A 14051-nucleotide genomic window follows, 5' to 3' on the forward strand; every position below is an offset into this window, starting at 1 on the left:
ATCCCTATGTTTTCTTCTAGAAATCATAAAATTGCTGGTGTATTTTCTAAGTCTTTGATCCATTTTCATTTGAGTTTTGTGCAAGGTGAAAAAATGATCAATATATCTCTAGCAACCAGGGAAGTACAAATCAAAACTACACTAAGATTTCATCTTACTTCAGTCAGAATTGCAGTAATTAAGAATACCAACAATAATAAATGCTGGTGAGATTGTGGAGAAAAGGGTAAATTTGTATTTGTTCATGGGGACTGCAGACTAGTACAACTACTCTAAAATGCAGTATGGATATTCCTCAAAACACTGTGGATGGAACCACCAATGACCCAGGTATCCCTCTTCTTTTTATTTTCCCCAAGATCTAAAATTTGCATATTATAGTGATACAGCCACATCAAAGTTTACAGCAGTACAATTCAGAATAACTAAATTATAAAATCAAACTAGGTGCCCCTCAAAAGATGAATGGATTAACAAATGGTGATATATATATAAATTATATGATGGAGTTCTGCTCAGCCATGAAAAGAAATGAAATTATGGTATTTGCAAGTAAATGGATAGAAATCAGAATATCATGCTAAGTAAAATAAGCCAGACTCAGAAACTAAAAGGTCAAATATTTTCTCTCATATGATAGAATAAAATAAATGAAAGGGGAAGGGAAGAATAGTATAACATAAAAATAAAGGGAAGTTCAAAAGGGAAGTTTAATAATGCAGAAGAAGGAGATCAAGAGTCAGAGGAGAGGGATGGCTAAAGGGAAGCAATAAAGAATGGATTATTTAAAAAGTTATGTACATGTATAAATATACCACAGCGAACTTCACATTTATCCATAGTTAGAAAGAAGCAATCAAATATAAATAAATAGACTTGTGGAAAGAAATCAAGTAGAGTAGAAGCAGGAGAATGGGAGAAGTATGAAAAAAGGAGAGGATCATGAACCAAAATCAAATTCCGTGCATGTATGAGTTTGTGGGAGTGAACTCAACTACAACGTATAATTATAAATTTCTAATAAAAAAGAAGAACATTGAACAATTACCAAAAAACAAGCCAGCCAACCACCCTAAAACAAAACAAAAAAATCTTTGAAGGCAATCTAAACCATTTAATGTGGCAGCAGCTTTTTCCCTATAATTAAAGGTGCTTGCCCCTAAAAGTGCCTGCTTAGCAGATAAACATGTTGATTATCATATTTTGAGACAGATAAAAATAAATTTTAAAAAATTGTCATAAAAAGATTTCCTTTGAAATAAAAACAGTACTTTCTGGTTGCTTGGTTGTGAATCCTTTGTATATAGGGACTGGGCTTTATTTTCTTATATATTATCTACTTGTTTAAACATATAGTAAGATTTAAATTGAGGAAAGGAGACACAGTAAAGAATTTTGAATGAAGAAAATGGATGAGGAATTTCACAGTATTGTACATTTAGTTATACATACTTATTATTCTCCAAATAGAACTTGCTAAAAATCTTTCTGTGAGATATTAATTAATTTGGAAACCAATCATTATGATCTAATTCTTGCCAGACAAAAATTTTGACCTTCTTTAAGTAGATACATAAACAACAATTAACTTACACAGTGATGCATTTTTATTTGTTTGGGGAAAATGGGAAAGACAAATATGGTATTTTAGTTTTTGTTTGTTAAACATTTGTGTAGTTGTCTGTGTAATGGATTTTAACATCTATAGATCTATATATGCAAAAATGGAAATTTGTTTTCTTATAATTAAACTTATCCTAACTTACTTTCTGAGCTCACATACACTGGTTGCTAAGTTTAATCTTTCTAATTTAGGAAATTCACTTTATTTTAGATTATAACTCAGTCTCATTAGGAAAAAAATTCAACATCCTTTTTTCTATTATTCTTCTCAAAAATTTTGTTACATGTATCAAGCTACCATGGGAGGAACCTAGTGATAGTGTATGACATATTACCCAGTTGATAGACTATAGCAGAAACTCTTTTCCCCTTCAAGCTTTGCCATTAGTATTTTCGAAGTCCACCTTCAGGAATTCAAAGGAAGAAACTTTTACCTCTCAACACATTCTGGCTTTTAAAAATAAAATGCCCTTATACTTTCAATCTATTCTCTGGGATAGAGATTTATAATATTCTACTTTGGATGTCAAATGCCAATAAATCAGTTTTTGATTCTCTTTTTATTTTGTTTTCTGCCTTCTTTGGGGGCAATCAAATTGACCTTCAAATTCTGACTTTAATTAAAAAAAAGTATAGAATTTATTTAAAAACTGCATTTCAAAATGTTGTACTGCACTTAACTGCAGTGATAGAAGGTGGAGTTAACAAGAGAAGTTTGCAAAAAATGAAGAATCTTACAGCAAAAATCCATTCTTTTATTGCCCTGTGTATTAATGTTTCCAACATAATAGAAGTCACCTTTTGTGTCTCAGGATGGCTATAACATGATTGATGGAAATTGCTAGTAATTCAGCAATTCTTTGCTCTTAAAATAATGCACTTCAGCATTTGCACTAACCACTGGACATTCCCCTCTCCCCTCAAATCAAATCTTAAACTATACTCTGAAGCTGTTAAGACATAGCTTCCTTATACATCACTTCTGTAAAGCATGACATCCTAAATGTACTATAATAATACATTCTCTTTCTTTTAAACTTTATTTTCAAAATTATAGAAATTTTGAGTCCCAGTTCTTCTACAGTTAAGAAAAAATTAAATAGAGGTAGAATTCCCAACAATGTTTGCTTTGTCTAATTCATTCTATCAGCAAAGTTTTAGTTGAGGGATACAACTATGGAAAATTTTATACAGGTATTTGGTATTTTTTTCTTTCCTAGTAGATCATGAGCTATATGGCTAGGCATAAAAACTTACGTCAGTTATTGTTTTTTTTTGTTTTTGTTTTTTAGAGAGAGAGAGAGAGAGAGAATTTTAATATTTATATTTTAGTTTTCAGTGGACACAACATCTTTGTTTGTATGTGGTGCTGAGGATTGAACCCGGGCCACACGCATGCCAGGCGAGCTCGCTACCGCTTGAGCCACGTCCCCAGCCCCTCAAGTCAGTTATAATGTCCTTTTAGCTACTGGTATTCACCCAAAATAAGGATAATACAATAATCAATTTCAAGAACTCAGGTTAGCTATTATGCATATGTGGGAGGTACCCAACATTTTTATTTTCTTTTTCTGGCACTCTATGTTTAGAATTTCATGCAAATAGATGTTTCTAGGATTCTGAGAAACAGTTGGGGTAATGGCAATGTGTCACAAAAGTGGAAATTTTTCAATTTTTTCTTAATATTCTTTGTGCTATATTTAATTGTAGTAATTCCAGAGATTATTTAATCACCATTTCTAACATTTTGATTACAGCTGCTTCAGCTTAAGTCATTAGGTGTTTCTTGCCACTTATTTCACTATCATTTTTTTCATATTGTATATGTTCATGAAGAACTTTTGTTTCCATATCTAGTCTTACCTCTATGATTATTCAACATGATTAATACTGTGACCTCTGACTGCATTGCTCAGTTGCAAACAGTAACCACACAATCTTCTATAAGTCTAAATAAAAAAGGAGCTAGATGATTATTATGCCTTTTACACTTATGCCATAGTTTCATAGGAAATATGATAATGATGATTCGCATGTGCTTTCTATCAAGATGGGACAATGCTCAGATTTATTGTAAGCCTTAATGATACATTCATAACTGAATGCTACTAATTAGGTTAAAATCATTTATAGTGAATGTTTTCAGTGTTTAACATAAATTTTTATGTAAATAATCTGAATGTCCTTGATACGGATAAAACTGGCTGAATTTCAGGCCACAGAAAAGTGCCCATCTATGTCAATAATTTGTTATTTACTATTTAGACAAAATAACTTACTATTTGCATCTTATAATAGAGCTTCACTCATTCATTTATTCAACAAACATTTTTGTTAGTATAACAATTATTAAGTCTTATAATCAGTACTAAATAACAAACCTCAAGGAATAAGATAATATTCCTGCCTTTGGAAATAGTTCGCAGTCTACTAGAAAGATGATTTTATAAGTATATCATGAAAACACTGAAGGAAACTCTAATGTAAGCAAATAAACCCATTCCTAGGAATCCCAATCAGTATGGAACCAGGTGGTATTGTAGGAGGTCAGCACAGATTTCCGAGAAAGGAACATTGTGAGCAATATCTAAAAACAATAGTAAGAGGTGAGCAAGCCAAACATAGGTACTAGGCAGTCTAGGTCAAGGTTCTAATATTCCCGTAGGCCAGAGTCATGGCAGAATAAGGAGGATTTGGGAAAATATAAAATACACGATACTGAAGTATAAGAGACCTACATAGGACTGATATGAGACAGATTTAAAACATCACCAGGGACCATACTCTATGGTAGTTTTATTTTATTCTCTGTATGTAAGAAGTAAGTGTTACTCTATAAGGTAATTGGATTTTGATTGATTACCCTTGTAGCTAATCCAACAGATAGTTAACACTAACATCATATACAATTACCAGAAAGGGGTGGTAGAAGAAGGAGACTCTCTAGAGAGAGTTCATGTTTATGTTCTGGTATACTGAGATATTTTTGTTGTAATTGTTTTCTGTGTGCTTTTAAGTAATAGAGTTTTTAAACATGTTGAATAGGGATTCATGTGATAAGACCAGAAGTCAAAATACTAAATTTAAATTTCTTATACCATTGTCCATTCCTGTTGATATTGTACTTATTTGCTGGTCTCCTCTCATTACTTTTATTTGAAAGTATTTTCATTTTAAAGAGAAAAAGACTCTTTTACTACAGTAATAATTTCCTGCTGCCTCATGGCTTAATCATGCCAAGAGGGAAAGAGAAGAATATGCACATTTTCAAAGTATACATATTTTTCTGAGATTCATTTGCTTCAAATAAATCAATCTCTTAAAACTGTGTGTTTGTATGTTCACAGACTTGTGAGATTATTGGTTCACAACATTGATATTATTTTTTTACATTTTTCATTATATACTAATTTATAACGTTTCTGGAATTGTGTTAAACCTCATAGTAAGTCAGTAAACAAATAAATGGAACGCCATGTTCTTATTTTTATACATATTTAACAAAGGTTGTCGCGACCCCTTGTCCGCAAGGAAGACGCAACTCAGGAATCTTTTTTCAGCAGTTTATTCAGGCCCTTGATATTTCTTCTAATAACTTTCTGGTCGGATGCCCCTCCCAGCCTTAATAAAGCATCCCAAGCCCCAATGCAAAGCTGCCACGTGGAACTTTCTCACAGGGTGCTGAAAAACCATGCACCAACTCTCCCAAACAAGGAGTTGTTTGTTACAGACCACAGTGGAGCCAGCGCCATTCTGCAATGGCGACCATAATCTGCAGAAGCGGCTCACCACAAAAGGTGACAATTTTGAAGAGTTTTATAATATATATATATATATATATATATATATATATATATATATATATATATATATATATATACTATTGTTTCAAGAATTTAGCATCTCATCATTTACAGGTTATTTTCATTTTAATCAACAAATTGTTCTTAATTTTCACCTACATGTCATTCAAATCTTAAATATCCTCTGCTGGAACTAGAATCTAAAACAGTATGTAATCAATAAAAATGTTTCTCAAAATGTAATTTTGTTATATTTCACTAATTTTGTGTTAAAGGGTAAAGAAATATAAACAAAATATCTTTATTTTTTTCTTTATTATTAATTCTCAGTGCCTTCAGTGTGCAGTGTATCTGAAGACAAAAGTTTACATAATTAGAACATGCTACATTTGTGTGATTTTAAAAGGTGTACACAGGACTAATTTGATTTCTCTTCTTATAGAAAGCCATATCCTGGAAGATGTCAACAAGTGTATCATAGCCTTAAGAGACCAGGATGCAGATAATTTAGACCGTGCTGCAGGAGCTATCAGAGGAAGGGCAGCAAGAGTTGCTCACATTGTCACAGGTGAAATGGACAGTTATGAACCTGGGGCTTACACTGAAGGTGTTATGAGAAATGTTAACTTCATTACAAGTACTGGTAAGTCTCTATTCCCAGGAACAACTGTACTGTTCTTGTTGTCTGAATTTGTTTGACATTCCAATATTCATACATAAGGAAAAAGAGTCTCATTCTGTCTTACTTGTTCCAACATACAATGGAATTACTATACTATCTGATTGGTGCTTAAGACTCATGGTTATGTGATTTTAAATTTATCCTAGTGAAATAAATATCTTCACTAAGGAGAAAAGGTCTTTTATGGTTATATATGTTATATAAATTACCCAAAGACCTTAGCCACTTATGAATGTTTATTAATGTCAGAGCTGTTAGATATATAAATAGGACAGTATATTATCAAGTATGCAATGGTCTCTGGACCCTCTTTATGCTGTGATATTTATACCCACAGTTTTTTTATTACATTATTATACAACAAGTTTGTCATGTATTTCCAGAGATGTCTTCTCTACCTTCATCTGTGGTTGCTTGTGAAATGCCATTTTCTTCTTGCATGTAATGTTCTTTGATTGCTTAAAATAATATGTCACTAGGATTTTGTTTGGGTTGAAGCACCTGTTGCTATTTTCTAAAATCAGTGACTAAATGCTTTGATTCACTTGTTAAAATGGCATCCTTCTTTTTAACATTATGGTGGACATTTCTCCAATAAACTTACAGAAGTATGGATTCATACAAAACAAGGGCAATCAACTACTTTTATGAGTCATCCTGGCAAAATTCTTTCCTCTGAGAACCATTTTTGAGCTTGTATAATCCTCAGGTAGAATTATTTTGTTATTGCCTTTTAACTTAGAGTGATGGTGTATCTGTGATTCTTAAAATATTTAAAGTTCTCTACTTAAATCATCCATCATAAAGAATCATTGTTTACATTATGTATAGGGCATATTAAATTTCAAATGTATGTACATTGTTTAGTTAAAAAGGGTAGAAGGGACAAGAACGGATTGTTTTTTTTCAAAAAATTATTTGCCTTTTTATTATAAAGGTGCTCTTTGTGATGAATTAATAAAGAGAAACATACCAACAGTTAAATAACCTTCACTAGAGACTGGTTCTGAAGAGCTATGCTAGAAGTAAAACTTAGCAAGATTTGTAAAGAATCAATGATTAGTTTTCCTAGTATGTTGATACATAAAATCTTTGATGAATCTTGGCACAGAGTTTTTTCAGTCTTTAAAATTATTTCAAAAACACTGAAACACTGAAAATGGGCTAAGGAAAGATGGAAGTGGTATACCTACAACTCTTGATATTAAACTTATATTTCTATATGCCCTTCTCAAAGTTACTTGTGTCACAAATAGGTCACATAGTGCTTGGCTTTTCAATTAGGTGTGGTAATATATTTACTTGCTTAGGAAGTTGATTGTGTTATGATCATTCAATATCTCTTCACTTTATTAGATCTTAGTGGTCCTTTCTTGTTGGTTGATACCAAGTACAGAGTTGCCTGTGTCCCTGATTTATTTATTTTTTCTTCTGCCTTTCAAGAATAAAATTGTAAGTGAAAGAAAAATGTAACAGTGATTCTTTCTTCAGCCAAGTGATAATTTTTTGTAGAGAATTGAATAGGCAAATTCTACCAGAATTACTATATTTTGCTTAAGTCATATTAGCAATATCTTGTAATCATGCTCTTTGTGATGATAATGTCTTCATAAATTGCCAACTGTATGATTTTATACTCCATTAGAAAGTGTTCGTATCCATCACATGCACAAAAAGAAGCAAAAGTGAAATTCTGAATTGTTCAGAATGTGAAGTGTATTACGAGAATACTGTTCACAATCTGAAATCAGAAAAAAAAACAGAAGTTGTCCACACATTAAACTACAAGTTTGTTAATGCCTTGATGATTTCTAATAACTGAATCAGATATCTAACCAATATGGCTATATTATAACAACCAAGAGAGAAAAAGTCCAGTTGCCTCTAATTAGCTGTATGTATTAGTTAAAAATTTCCAGGTATACTATGTCCTATCTCCCAAATAAAATAGATGCAGAATAATCCTGGGTTATTTTTTTTATTGTTTGTTCACAGGATTCCAAAGCTCATGACATATCATCTTTCATAAATTTGATTCAAGTGGGTTATGAACTCCCATTTTTACCCCAAATACAAGTTGCAGAATCACCTCGGTTACACATGCACATTTTTACATAATACCATATTAATGGGTTATTTTTTAAAAAACAAATCTTATTATTAATGTAACAGTATAGTTTATGACTTCTCAATTTTGTCATTCTAGCTTTTCAGATAAATTTTTGGTGTGTCTTTGAAGAAAGCTTCTGAGTCTAAAGTATGTCTAATTCAAACTTCTCTCCAAACAGCTTTCCTTGAAATTTATCAAAAGCATGCCTCACTGAAGGGAATTCTGAAGAATACATTTGATGAAAAAAATCTAATTATATCAGTTTGATCTTAACTAAAGCTGAAAAATATGCGAATTCTCTCTCCCACTGAGATATTATCTATGAAAATACTTCCTACTATTCTATGCTGCACCATTAACTAAATGGGAGATGTTCATCTTTGTTAACTTTTGCTTCTTATCTTGAACTTATTATTTATAAATAATTGTCAAATTACATAATTGGAAATGTCATGTTTTGAGTTATGAAACCTTAATAGTTCCTATTTGAGCAAGAAAAATGGCTATTTATGTGGCCTGTTTTTTGGTACTCTTTCTTTCATATAGTTCTCAGTACTTAAACTAAGCTCCCTGAAAATAGCTTAATGAGATGCTATTGTGAGTTGTTTTATTCCTGAGACTTTCTAGTCTTGCAATATTTGCCTTCAAATATTGTCATCAATGATAAAACCTAAGCCATACTTACCTAACTCACCAAGTGTTTTGAAATATGGCAGCTTTGATTTAAATCAGACATTGTGGCTCATTGGCACATTTTCAAGAATTGATTTGCTTCCTAATGTTTTCTCAGCATTAGGAAGCAAGGTTGCTTTGTTGCATTTCAGGAATTGACATTGTTCACACACACTAGAAGTTGGTTTAAAATGAAATGTAGTCAACATCTGGAGTACTGCATTTTAGTCAGAGGCATAATACAGTAATGTCCATGTGAAATTCTTGATTCTATCCCATTCTTCCCTGTCACTAAGCTCCTCCACCTGTCAAGAATTCCTGATGGGGGAGAAAATGTATTGGCTTTTTTGTTAAACAGCAAATCTTCTGAATTGCAATGTGAAGGCTTATTTGAGTTTCTTCATATAAGGTTTGGGGAAAACTAATGTACGAGTGGACTGACATAGTATATTTTTGAGTGATTTATAGATTCTGTCAAATTCAGAAATTAGCAAACCCCAAAGCATCTGTTGCAAATCTCTAAACTGCACCTGTTTTTACTGCCAGCCAGGTTCACTGACCAAAACAGAAGCACCTACATGCATCTGACCACAAAATCTTGATGGCATTCACTGTTGGCAACTGGTAGTTATGGGAACTAAAGACTCATTCATCAAGTACCAGATAAGCCCAAACTGCAAAATTTATACCCAGAATTCCCTCCTAGAGTAGAAAAGAATCATATAATTACATTTCTCCCCTTCAAAGGCAAATGAGTCAGTTGAAAATATATTCAGGCCTATTTCTGAAATGTTGTATTTTTTTCTTCAAACTGGTTTCTAAGGTATATAGACTTGATTAAGTTAATGATTAAATTAATAGGTGTGATTACATTGATAGTCTTTTTAAAAAACATGCTACTTTTGTTACATCTCTATCCTACAACCTTAAATAGTCATAGATTTAAAAATGAAGGCTTTTGAACTACCATCCAGCAATATTTGAAAATTGATCTATTTACTAGATGTTACTCAAATAATTTGTACATATCCAGTAGAGTTTTGACTGACATAATTTTTACATAATTGGCTGGAGCTTAGTGTTGTCCTTGCTTTTGTTGAGCCTGGGCCATAGTTTCCACAATGCTATATTCTCCTCTGCTCTCTCTCTCTTAATATACCCAGTCTACTTTGCTCACTTAATTTACCTTCCTGCAATTCACCACAAATTTCATTTCCAACATTTTTCCTAGTATTATCCAAAATATATCTTGTATTCTAGCTAAGTTGGTACTTTCACAATCATGTGTATATGCCAGAATTGTTGCTACCTTTAGGTCTTCTCCATGCCATCCCTCATTTTGATATCCCTATCCATTTTTTCTCACATCAAATTATATCCATCTTTCAACAAACACTTATATCTTGTCTTCTAGAAACCTTTCTGCACTCCCTTTAGCCTAGTAAATTCTTTATATTCTGAGGTGTTGTGGTTGTGCCTTTCAGTTACAGTCTTCCAGACAACTACTTGCTGTCCATGAACTTTTTAAATGTGCTTATAATTTCTACATATGCTATTTCTTTTCAGAACAGAATATAAGCTGCAGGAGAAAAATATATACCTATGTTTTCTCTTGGCATTTCTGCAAAAGCCTATCTTTTTTCTTGTGTTACATTAAAAAATAATAATAATAAAAACAAAACTTCTCAAATAGGTCCCCTATGGTTTTGCTACATCTTTTCCAAAGTTGTAATGCTTTCTCTTCTCTATTGCCCTCTCAAAACAAAATTATCTTTAACATTTTCTCAATGATCCTACCTTTGCAAAGGTGCTTCTGATTCCCTTTAATTTAGAATTAACTGCTCCAATATCTGTCCATGGGTGAGCTTGTCATCTAGTTAATGTTTATTTAATTTTCTTCTTGCATCATTATTAGCCATTTACTTACAAGTTTTTCCCATAAAGTTGCAATACCCTCAAAACTCGATATCACATTTTATTTATTTCTATCTTTCCTAGTAGAATCTCTTGCCCAGTAAATAATAAAAGTCCTCAGTGATAATTGACAGCCAAGTAAGTCCTTCTCTAAACTTTAAACTTGAAATTTTCTACAACAAGATTATATTCTGATGTTGTATAACATAGCTGAGGGATGGAGTAAGTTGTCATCCCAATTTAGGAAAAACAAAACAATAGAAACCTCAGAAGCAATCGCCATGTCAAAGGCTGGGACAGAGGGAAGTAATTCATTACTGTCCAAAGATAGACATTAGCTACTTCCAGAAAACTTAGGGTTACATTTTTGCAAAGTTTTTCAGCAAGCTTTTGAACAAGATATCATGACTTTTGTTTATTCAGTTACTTACAGGAGCCATCATTGAACTTCATCTGCTGAAAGATCCCTAATTTCATTAATGATTCTAGCAAATCCCTGTAAGGAATAGTAAACAGTATGAATCAGGTTTCTGGATTAGGCACTTTGTTCCTTTTGACTTCATCCTGAATCTGACACTCTTTATTTTTTTATTTATTTATTTTAAAAAATTTTTTTATTGGTTGTTCAAAACATTACAAAGCTCTTGACATATCATATTTCATACATTAGATTCAAGTGGGTTATGAACTCCCATTTTTACCCCAAATACAGATTGCAGAATCACATCTGTTACACATCCACATTTTTACATAATGCCATATTAGTAACTGTTGTATTCTGCTACCTTTCCTATCCTCTACTATCCCCCCTCCCCTCCCCTCCCATCTTCTCTCTCTACCCTATCTACCGTATGAATCTGACACTCTTTAACACAACTAGTCAGAGTCCATTAACAAGGGACTTCTCTCTGCAGATCACCTGGCTCACCAAGTGTCTTCACAGTCTACAAATATGAGAGTTAACTAATAACCCACCCTCTTTAAGGAAGATCTCATGGCCTTGAAAGGGCTTTTGTTCTCCCACGAATGAGGGTCCTTGAGTAACATTGTGAGTTGAGTCAAGTATGACTCTGTTTTCTGTCCAAGGATGACTGCATTTTTATAGGACCCAAATCCAGTTAGGGAACTGAGGATACTTCTTATTTTCCCTGTTAAGTAAATGGAAATATAAACTTATTCAACCAAAAGGAAAGTGGTGTAAGAATGCAACTTCTCATATGTATTGTGTATTAGAAACGATTTTCTGACTTTGGCATACTGTACATGGACTAATTAAAAACCCACTTCTGGTACAGCCTTATTAACAAGAAGAATACATTCTCACATATTGGAAAAAATAATGTCAAAAGTAATATAAAGGAACAGAATATAAAAGAAAAAATAATAAAAAAATAATATAAAAGAACAGATTCTCCAGAAGCATAAAGAGAGGCTAAAACTTTCCTATATACCTGGAAAATGTACATTGTGTAACTTTGAGTTTGCTGAAAAATGAAGATGGATTGAAAACAAGGAAGGTAATTGACATGGTCTAAAAGAAAGGGAGAATTTAAAGAAGAATAAGAGAGTGGGGAGCTACTGTGTGGTTCTTCAGCAATGTGATGATGTTCCAGTGGTCTTGTGTTTTCTTTAACTCTGTAACTACTCAGATGCATCTTCTTTAGGCATACATGACATTATCTGAAAAGAGAAATAGGTTATATCTTTCATTCTGATCCTACTTTCACATCCTTCTGTAAAAAAGGTAAATTCAGTTTTATTCTATCGACTTTAATTTGGTAAAATAGGAATAAGAGTAGTATATGTTTAAATGGATCAAATATAAAGTATTCTTTTGACTCTAGGTTGCAAACCACAGAAACTATTGATGGCTCAGTAAAGCAGAAAAACACATAGAGAAATGTTAGAGAACAAGAAAAGAAATGGAAAACCATAAGAAATGCTACATATAGGAAATACAATCAAAGATGTCCCAAAGAACAGCTGTTTGAAGTTCTGTTTCAGGCCACTCTTAATATTTAATGGCACTAACAGCATTGTAGAGTTATAACACTATATCCCACAGATGGCATGTTCATTTGTGACTATATTCCAGATACTCTACACTGGAATAAACCATGAAATACACCTGCTTTTGTATCACTTGCTTTGAATTCTACTTCCTTGTATGAGGCATCATATTAGGATAATGTGAATCATGTGTCTACCCCTTGACTGTCTGCATATGGAGTGGGAGATAACCTGTCTTTTGAGCTTCTATGGAGACAAATCTCTGCTTCACACTACCTCACTGGAAGATTCCCCAGTATGGAAAGGGCTTTAGGGTTTATGAAGTAGAGGTGGTGAAGCAGAAGATGATTATCGACATTGGAACAACATAATAGGAAAATTGAGTATTGATTTTATTAGCTTGACAAGTCATCACCAAGGCATGGAACCATTTCTACCCATATCATCCAGCCAGGAGCACTGCCTTCCCAGCAGCTTGTTCAAACTCAGTTCTTTCTGCTAGTTTATGCAGTTTTCAAAACAGGTATAAAAGCATGCTTTATGCCTGGTAGATTTATTAAATGAAGTATTGTGACACCACTCCAAATCTAGGTGTGTTCCAGGAAAGATGTACCATAACAGAATGTATGACATGAATATAATTTATTGTCAAGAGAGTGGCTTAATAAATTAATGGTTGCTTTGCTGCTTTTATGAAAGCAGAAGGAAGTCTATAAAATTCTTGAAAAAGTAGGAAAGCATATTCTTTGGTAATTTCTTCCTTTTTAAAACTATAATAATGACAAATTTACAGGCCTGTATGCTATTTGCTTTTCAAATGTACAATAAGACTGTATTTATTTTAACTCTAAACAGGAAGGACCTTGATTTGATTCATTTTAAGATGAGCAAGTATGAACAGACAATCTTCATATCAGCATAGATTAATGCTTTTAGAATCACAGTGTTTACCTGGCCACTGGGAAAGGAGAAGTGAATGCTTGAGACCAGTGGAGATCAGAATCTCTGGGGTCTGGAGCAGTCTTAGCTCCTTTCCCACTATCCTGAGGTCTATGTTTAATATTTCAACACCCCTCTCGATCACCAACGCATACCATTATGCCATAGCACAGCTGATAGGAAGCTCCGGGCTAGACAGCTATCTTCCAGGTAATCCAACAATTAAGACTCTTCACTCTATTTTGAAAACCAGATTTGTGAAACTAATGAAATAACTCCCATCAGTTGTTACAAGTAT

At 32.9% G+C, this 14051-nt stretch overlaps 1 protein-coding gene across 1 annotated transcript in view; it reads left to right on the plus strand.

Moving 5' to 3' along the window:
- LOC143641217 (catenin alpha-3-like) overlaps positions 1-14051 on the plus strand; it is a 434295-nt gene that overhangs the window by 116655 nt on the left and 303589 nt on the right. Inside the window, exon 2 of the mRNA XM_077108548.1 lies at positions 5869-6069. Coding sequence (XP_076964663.1) covers positions 5869-6069 — 201 coding nt within the window. The remainder of the gene's footprint in view (positions 1-5868; positions 6070-14051) is intronic.

This window comes from Callospermophilus lateralis, unplaced genomic scaffold (assembly GCF_048772815.1).
Source record: "Callospermophilus lateralis isolate mCalLat2 unplaced genomic scaffold, mCalLat2.hap1 Scaffold_91, whole genome shotgun sequence".
Taxonomy (NCBI): domain Eukaryota; kingdom Metazoa; phylum Chordata; class Mammalia; order Rodentia; family Sciuridae; genus Callospermophilus; species Callospermophilus lateralis.